Here is a 9,835-nt window from a genome sequence, read left to right on the forward strand (position 1 = left end):
CACTATTATCTATGCTGAAGCCTGTCTCTTAACCCCTTAAGGACCAAACTTCTGGAATAAAAGGGAATCATGACATGTCACATATGTCATGTGTCCTTAAGGGGTTAAACTTAAAGTGCAATTGTCTATCTTGCCATGACACTGTATACAAATGTTTGACCACATTGAGCCTGTAGCAGCTGTTGTGGCGCTACCAGCCTGTATGTTATTTCTTTGTTGCACACCAAAATGAAGAATTAAAAAAAAAACAAAATCTTTTGTGTAGCTTTCCGTACGAATTTATTGACCTCTAAAAATGCTTCAAAAGGTTTAAAAGAATTCGTTGGAGCATATTTTAGTCCTTTGCTTAAAACTGAAATCTGTGCTGCATTTAAAACTTTTTGCGATAAATGAAAAATACCGGCATCTGACTCATTTGGGGCAGTTATTGTCTTTCTAATCTCTCTTTTTTGTTGTCCTCTGCCACTCCGTTTGCCTCTGGGCTTAGAGTTCTTTTCTTTGCTCTTGTTGGGTATGGTGTGTTCACAAAAGTATTGGGGTGTGTCTGAATCTCTAAAAAATGATCATTTTCGATTTCAAAATCAATAGATAATAATTGATACCTATTGGTGTGTGCAATAGGAGTTTCGCTGGGATTTTTATAGTAGTGACTAGGTCTTTGGGTTTTTGGTGAGTGTTTGTGAGTATCAGGACTACGTGCATTGTAGTAATTGGAACGGGAATCTTGGTGCATAGAGGTATGGTAAGGAACTCTCCGTGGTTTGAATGTAGCTGATCGATGGTATGAAAATGTAGGTGCATGATTGGGGTTGAAATTCCTATAATAAGGTCTTGGTTTGTGAGGGGAATGGTGAGAGGGTGGGTTAGTGAGGTGATTGGAATTTCTGGTGACATATGGGGATTCATGGCGTGTATTAACTGCTGTTGGTCTTTGGTATTTTTGTGGCTCTGTTCTCATATTGAAAGATTGATTTTATGATGTGTACTTTCTATTTAATTCTATTTTTTACTTTAATGTGTTTGGTATCTGTTTCTATTTTTTTGATTTTGCTCTGAATTAAGACTGAATTTTGTTGGTATACGTTACTTTCTGTATAGGGCATGAGCTCGTCTCTCAGGTCATTAATTTCCCTATCTAGATTTAGAAGTTTTTTGCTTTTTTTCTTGATTAGGGTTTCCATGAGACCAAATGTACAGGTTTCTAATTTACCATTCCACTCATTCATAATTCTAGATCATCCTGGTCTGAGGTAGGTAATTTCATAAGTCTCAGGCCACGAGGTGTTCTGTGTTAATCAATGAATTTTTTAAAAGTGGCAATCTCCCATTTAAGTTTAATTTCAGTCGTTAAGGCTCTTTCTAATTTAATAAATAATTCCTGTTGGGTAAAGGTGGGAGGTCTAATATAGATAGGGCTACTTGGCTGAGCGGAAAATACGTTTTCTATATCAATAGAATGCTTATTTCTATCATCAAAAATGGACATATTAAAAGCAGCTAAAACCAGAGGGGTATGATAAAATACAGTGCAGAAAAAAGGGGTGTAGGTTAGCGCTAATAATATATAGGACAGGCAGCGACCTTATAGAGGGTAACCCTCTATATAAGGAATACACAATAAAAACAAAGAAAGGTTGCGATAAAATTAAAAATAAATCCATAAAAGATAAACGATAATAATAAAAAATAAGTAGAGTTAAAAATAATAGATAAGTTCCAATGAGTATCAGGAGATCAGATGATTCTAGTCTCTAATTCCACTGTGGCGGTGAATTCTCTTGTTGTAGTAGTTCACACCGTCTCGTGATATGGAAAACACAAGAAGAGAGGACCAATCGTGTGGAGTGTTTACAGTTAATATAGCAGTATTAAAACATAAGTAGTACACTCACATTTGGATGAGCTATAGCCAGCTCAGGGTTTGTAGGCATATAGCGGAATAATCCCCGCTTACAGGATGTCTTGTCCTCCAGGGGTTTTGTCCAACTCTCAGAAGAAGGAGATAAAAACAGCAGATAGTGCTCTCTGATGATATTATTGAGGTGGTAAATAAAATAAAATAAAGCTGGCTGGCTGCTGGGATCGAAAGAGGGCCGACCCCAGTCTTTTCTGCTTTTTAAGGCAGTGTGCGGAATCCTTCCACACACTTAGAATCCTTCCGAACACTTTGTAATGGATTCCGGTTGACGCGCCTCGGCGTACAGGACCAGGCCCCCCCCCCTCCTCCTATGCTAGTAAGTATAGTTGTGCCGGGCCCCGATCGCCTAGTGAATAACTTTGCAGTCCGTCCGAAGTGCCCAACCGGTCAGTCCACCCTGCACACTGGTCTTTTATACAAGTTATACTGCAAAGGTGATGCCCAGGCGGACCTGGTTGGGCACCGAATACAAAACATACAAGCCAATAAAAACAGGTTTACATTCAGACACTCCCATACAGTGTACACAATCCCTCCCCCTCTGCCTGTGATATAATTAATGAAGACCATGAACTAACTCAATTAACTTTAAGCAGGAAGAAACATACATTTTACAAAGTCTGGAAAACTCCACAAAACACAACTGTAGTGGAGCTGCAATATTAAATCCCAATATCTCCGCTGGTAGAATAAAGTAATCCAAGAAAAACGCTGAATGAAGGCAATATCCCAAATCCCCCAGTAACCGGACGAAACACAGTTCTGGGAGTCAACTGAGGTTTTTAATTCACAGCTCCAGTATTTGTGGTTCCCCATGAAAGGGGTTTCCTTAATCACTGTACAGGGGTTGTACAGTAGGGGACTACATGGGGAACTGAACATACAGGACCATTTTCTCACCATGCACTGCGGTACGAGAGGGATACTCCCGTAAGAATATCGTGTTAAGTGGATTATCCGTCTGTACAGCAGAACTGGTCTTTTTACTCAAAAATGTATAACTTGCACGTTATTCGTGCTATTTAACCGAATGACATATATAGGTAGATAGCTGGGATCTGAGCGCATACTTCAGGAAACTACCGCTCAGATCCCAGCATAATTAGCCGAATGCCACATGAAACATACTTTAATATGGACTCATAAGAAAACACACGAATACACAGTTGGAAGGAAAGTACCGAAAGACCGGTGGTCATTTAAAGTCACTGTTTGTGAAACTACCATAGGAATGCTAGCGGCTCACAAATACAATACGTCCAAACATAAAATATACACTCTGAATCCTACACACACATACTCTGGGTCCTTTACACACTAGATCTACTACACACACTGCACCACCTATACATACTACATTCCTGACATACAAACTCTGGATCCCCCATGCAAACGCATACTCTCTACAACCCCTACACACACTACGTCACCTATATACACACACACACACTACAGCTCGTATACACACACTTGCTACATCCCCTTATATACACACTATAGCCTGTATGCACACACTCACTACATCCCCTATACACACTATGCCCCTTATACACACGCACTCTATATAGCCCCTAGCCACACATATTACACCACAAACATGAATGAAATCAACCTATTTACACAATACCACACCACAATTCGCTCACTCTCCACACATGCAATCCTACAAGCAGTCTCCAAACACATGCATCATACGCTTTCCTGGCCCTTTTGTCCTCTGGTATCCCACTTATGGAGACACCAGAGACAAGTTACAAACAAACACAGCGCAAGCATGTTATTAAATTTGCTTGCGCTGCGCAGCACAAATACAGGGCCTTTTTCCCATGCTTGACCTCTTCTTGGGGCTCTGCGCATTGAACTAACATGCCCACTTTGAAAGGGGGCGTGCTTGTCATTAGTCATGACAAAACACACCCTCTCTGGCCCCACCCCCTTGTCAGGGGGCTGCTGTGATTGAAAAATGCCCGGCCGAATTTTTTCCCAGTCCGGCCCTGCCGTGAACCATTCCTGAAGTATGAATTATTATTTATATAGCGCCATCAAATTTTGCAGCGCTTTACAATGAGTGGACTAACATACATGAAAATTTAACCAGACAAGTGGTCGTACAGGAACAGAGAGGTTGAGGGCCCTGCTCAACAAGCTTACATGCTAGAGGGAATGTAGGTAAATTAGGCTTAATGAACTAAAATGCATTGTGCAAAGCAAATAATAAATGTTTGTTTGTACACATTTCTTTTAATGAAGGGAATTAAAACACACAATATATTTTTAAGGTGCTGATTAGTGATGTCCCGAACTGTTCGCCGGCGAACATAACGTGTTCGCGGTGGGCGAACATATGCGATTTCCAGTCCGCCCCCTATTCGTCATCATTGCGTAAACTTTGACCCGGAACCTCACAGTCAGCAGACACATTTTGGGAGGGAGGGTCTGCTGCTGATTGGCTGGAATGTGTCTGCTGACTGTGAGGTTCCGGGTCAAAGTTTACTCAATGATGACTAATAGGGGGCGGACCGAAAATTGCATATGTTCGCCCACCGCGAACACGCTATGTTCGCCGGCGAACAGTTCGGGACATCACTAGTGCTGATCAATCACCATGAGGTTTAATATTCATATTTCTGATGTTTCATGTAATGTTTCAAATGTGGTAAACAAATCATTTAGAGACAGATTTAAAAAAAAAAAAAAAAAAAATTAACTCCCAGTACATTTCTTTTCAGGTATTTCCGTCAGCAGAGGTTATTCTGAAGAACGTGACAAGAACAGAAATACGTTAAGCAGGAATATGAAGAAATCTTTTAATAGAAGGACCAATGATACCAACTCTGACAAATCAAGGAATCTGTCAGAATCCTATAAAACTACAAAGGAGATAGTAAACGGAAAAGCAAAACGTTACCCATGTTCTGAATGTGGAAAATGTTTTGCCAGCAAAACATGTCTTGTTAAACATCTGAGAATTCACACAGGAGAGAAACCTTTCTCATGTTCTGAATGTGGGAAATGTTTTGCCAGCAAAACATGTCTTGTTACACATCTGAGAATTCACACAGGAGAGAAACCTTTCTCATGTTCTGAATGTGGGAAATGTTTTAGCCAGTTCTCAAATCTTGTTACACACCAGAGAATTCACACAGGAGAGAAACCTTTCTCATGTTCTGAATGTGCGAAAAGTTTCACCACTAAACTGTCTCTTGAGACACATGAGAGAACTCACACTGGAGAGAAACCTTTCTTATGTTCTGAATGTGGGAAATGTTTTGGCAGTAGTGCAAGTCTATTTTCACATCAGAAAACTCGAAAAGGAGAGAAACCTTTCTCTTGTTTTAAATGTGGGAAAACATTTTGCATTCACAAAGATCTTATTGTACACCAAAGGATTTACAAAGGGGAAAAACCTTACTCGTGTACTGAATGTGGGAAATGTTTTCATTTTAAACTAGATCATATTAGACATCAGAGAACTCACAACGAAAATAAACCTTTTTCATGTTCTGAATGTGGAAAATGTTTTGGCAGTAAATCAGGTCTTATTGCACATCAGAAATATCATAGAGGCGAGAAGCCATTCTCATGTTCTGAATGTGGAAAATGTTTTAGTTGGCACACACACCTTCTTAAACATCAGAGGACTCATACAGGAGCGAAGTCGTTCTCATGTTCTGAATGTGGAAAATGCTTTGTCTGTAAATCACTTCTTGTTGCACATCAGAAAACTCACACAGGAGAGAAAATCTTCTAATGTTCAGAAAGTGGAAAATGTTTAATCAGTAAACCTAATCTTGATGCACACCAGAGAACTAAAACGGGAGAAACGTTTCCCTTGTTTTTAATGTAAGAGAAATATCTTAGATGTTCTAATTAATTTATGGATTAAAATGGGAATAAAACATCCTGTATTGTGAAGGTGAACCATTCTATAATCATCATTGAAATTTTGTTTACCATCCAGTATCTCACTTTAAAGCATAGCCTTTCTCATCCTGACACAATAAATAACTGACAGCAGGCCCGGACTGGCCATCGGGCACACCGGGCAAATGCCCGGTGGGCCGCGGTGGCCATGGGCTGAGGCCGGCAGGGGAGGTCCCAGGATCTCCCCTGCCGGTCTATGCAGGGCCGGCACTATCCGAGCGCCGGCCCCGCTGCATTCCATGGCGGCCCGGTGAGGGAGATCAAAGATCTCCCTCACCGGCCCACATGCTGTCCAATGCGGCCGCCGGCGGGGGAGAGAGGGAGGGAGCCAGCCTGTCCGGAGAGAGGACCCGGCGGAGCTCTAACTTGCAGCTCCGCCGGGTTTCTCTCGCGAGATCCGGAGCGTTGCCATGGCAACGACCGGATCTTGCGAGAGTGAACTCTAGCCCGCAGGCTGGACTTTACTCACCACGAGGACCACCAGGGAACACTGCCACTCTGCCTCCCAGTCCCAGGTACCAGTCCCCCCCTCCCAGGCTAAAGGTAAGAAGGGAGGGGGGACATAATGCCTGTTAAATTATTTGTTTATTCCCCCCCCCCCACACACAAAATCCATTCTAACATTTATACAGCACTCTCACACCCATCACCCACAGCACTCTCAACCATCACACTCAGCACTCTCACCCATCACACTCAGCACTCTCACCCATCACACACAGCACTCTCACCCATCACACACAGCACTCTCACCCATCACACTCAGCACTCTCACCCATCACACTCAGCACTCTCACCCATCACACCCATCACTCTCACACCCATCACTCTCACACCCATCACACTCAGCACTCTCACCCACAGCACTCAGCACTCTCACCCACAGCACTCTCACACCCATCACACACAGCACTCTCACCCATCACACTCAGCACTCTCACCCATCACACTCAGCACTCTCACCCATCACACTCAGCACTCTCACCCATCACACCCATCACTCTCACACCCATCACTCTCACACCCATCACACTCAGCACTCTCACACCCATCACACTCAGCACTCTCACCCACAACACTCTCACACCCATCACACACAGCACTCTCACACCCATCGCACTCTCACACCATCACACACAGCACTCTCAGCACTCTCACCCACACCACACACCGCACCCTCACATACCACACCCTCACACACAGCATCCATCACACACAGTATCCATCATGCACACATACTGCAGCCCTCACATACACACAGAACCCCCCCAACACACTGCACCACACACATACACAATAGTTCCAAACACACACATATATATATATATACATACATACATACATACTGCACCCCTAAACACCTTACATTCCAGACACACACTAGATCCCTTACCCAACTCTGGATCATCTACACACATACACACACTAGATCCCTATATACACTCTGCATCCGTTATAAACACACTCACTAGATCTCCTACACATTCTGGGTCCTTCAAACAGACACTAGACTCCTATACACACACACGCACACACACTACACTCTTAACATACACACTCTGGATCCCCTATACACACACACACTAGATTCATTGTAAGCAAACACATACTACACCCCAAAAACACACACTTTCTACAAACACTACATCACCCATACACACACTCTATAGCCTGTATGCACACACTTGCTACATCCCTTTACATACATTCTCTACAGCCCCTAGCCACATATGCATCACATTACACCACAGACACAACATGTCTAAAACCGACCTTATTACACAATACCACACCACAATCAGCTCACTCTACACACACGCAATATCACAAGCAGACTCCAAACACATGCACAATACTCTTTCCTGGCATTTTTGTCTCCTGGTATCCAGTTATAGAGACACCAGAGACAAGTTGCAAGGAAACACAGTGCAAGCATGTTATTAAATTTGCTTGCACTGTGCAGAACTAATACAGTTTTTTTTTCTCATGCTAGAGCTCTTCAGCAGACCTCTGCGCATGGTCTGCCCTGGAAGAGCATTAAACCAACATGCTCACTTTGAGAGGGGGCGTGCTTGTCATTGGTGATGACAAAACACACCTCCTCTGCCCCGCCCCCTTCTTAGTGGGCCGCTGTGATAAAAAAATGCCCGGGCCGAATTTTTCTCCCAGTCCGGCCCTGACTGACAGTGCCAGTCAATTTACAAATGATGCATTGGTATTGTGATAACTCTACCAAGCCCCTCTTTACACTCCTGCCCTATAGTTTTACTGTTTCATTTGAAAACTACTATACATTTTGTGCTCAACTCTTGCTTTGTTTAGTGTTTATTTTTGTTAGTGTTGGAGTTATTCCACACATTGTCTGGATAATTGATGTTCTCCATTTATGAATTTCATCTATCTCTTATCTCTCCCATTAATTTATTTTGTTCACCTCAAGATCTGCCTGCCTGCAGCCATAACTGGTGTTTATCTGCCCCAGACTCACTCCTAAAGCCTAAGCCCCAAGTAACAGCAATCATAAGTTTCACTCAGGACTCCGCTACGAAGTCCTGCAGTCAAAGCATTTCTGGAAGATCAAGATCCTCAAAACCCATTCCTTCAGACCAAAGAGTTCTCAGATCTCGACCGTCTAGGGGAAACGCCATTGAGGTAAAGCTGGGACTGGCTGCCCAGGTTGATGATGCCTAAAATAGTTGCTGGAGAAAAAGCGGTATTGTCTGGTCAACTTTTGGGAGTTTCACTATGAGAATAACTGTAGGCTCCCCCTGGCTCTTAGGGTGCAATTGCTCCCCCTCCCTCACCCCCACCAGTTCTGTAGGATATTTCCTCCCAACAACACTCTCCTTGCTTGTCTGTGAGAGGGCCAAACAGTGGAACAGTTTCCACGGGAACCATATCGTGGAGGTTCCGAAAACGGTTCCATGCCTTCGATGAACAATGATTGCTGTCTGTGTTCGGGAGACAAGATGGCCGCCATTTAACAGAACATGTGAGTTTGGTTATACAAATGGTGACTAGCCAGAGAGAGCACTTAAGTTTATTTGACTTCCTTGAAGTTAATGAGCCAGGGGCTGGTCTGCATCTTCCAATATGAAAGGGTGGGGGGAAACATTTATTTGAGAAATGAACAATGGGGATTCATGCAACCGAAGGGGCAGAGGACCAGGTTTGCTACATACTGCTGGGTTATCAATCCATCTTTTGATGTAATGTGAAATAATAATAGATACCTTTTGAAAATAAAAGAGAAAAAAGAGTAGAGATTAATGTAAAATGTATAATATATATATATATATATATATACACACACATATAATCTCATTTACCATATATTACATTGATAAAAACATTTACATTACGATATAAAAAAATTAATCTAAATAGAAATAACTAATTATATAAAATTAAAAAGGTAATATTCTATGTTTAGACGTATGTGTGTGATCTTAGATTAATAGGGTAGAGACACTTGGTGATATTTGTCCATTGCAATTTGATGCTATTAGATCTGTTGGACAATTAACACACAGAGGTCTATTTTTACCCTTATATTTATTTTCATTTCTTTATCTTTTTTTTATTTTTTTTAACTTTTCATATATTTTTTTTATAAATAGATTTCCCCTAGCCTGATTAGAATAGAAACAGTATGGACGTGGTTAAGGTGCAGATATATGCAAGGGATTTCCTGAACAGCTGCAGGTATCCATCAGATTATTTCTCCTTATCGATCTCTCTCCATCCCTTAGCATAGTTATCAGATAGACCTACCCTAATTGTAAAAAGTTTTAAAATAATAAGAACAATATTGTCCTCACTACTAATTTTAGTAAATGTAGTGTCCAATTTTTAGACCTTAAGATTTATATTGAAAATTATACTATTAAAACCAAAACGTTTTTTAAAACAAAGTGGATGTGAATCGTTTTATCGACGCCACCAGGTTTAATTTTAAACCTTTACTTGGAAATGTCCCTAGAGGACAGTTTG

At 41.8% G+C, this 9,835-nt stretch overlaps 1 protein-coding gene across 1 annotated transcript in view; it reads left to right on the top strand.

Moving 5' to 3' along the window:
• LOC134568486 (gastrula zinc finger protein XlCGF17.1-like) overlaps positions 1-5,905 on the top strand; it is a 77,894-nt gene extending 71,989 nt beyond the window's left edge. The window contains exon 3 of the mRNA XM_063427106.1: positions 4,648-5,905. Coding sequence (XP_063283176.1) covers positions 4,713-5,669 — 957 coding nt within the window. The 5' untranslated portion in view covers positions 4,648-4,712 and the 3' untranslated portion in view covers positions 5,670-5,905. The remainder of the gene's footprint in view (positions 1-4,647) is intronic.
• The last annotated feature ends 3,930 nt before the right edge of the window (positions 5,906-9,835 follow it).

This window comes from Pelobates fuscus, chromosome 7 (genome assembly GCF_036172605.1).
Source record: "Pelobates fuscus isolate aPelFus1 chromosome 7, aPelFus1.pri, whole genome shotgun sequence".
Taxonomy (NCBI): Eukaryota; Metazoa; Chordata; class Amphibia; order Anura; family Pelobatidae; genus Pelobates; species Pelobates fuscus.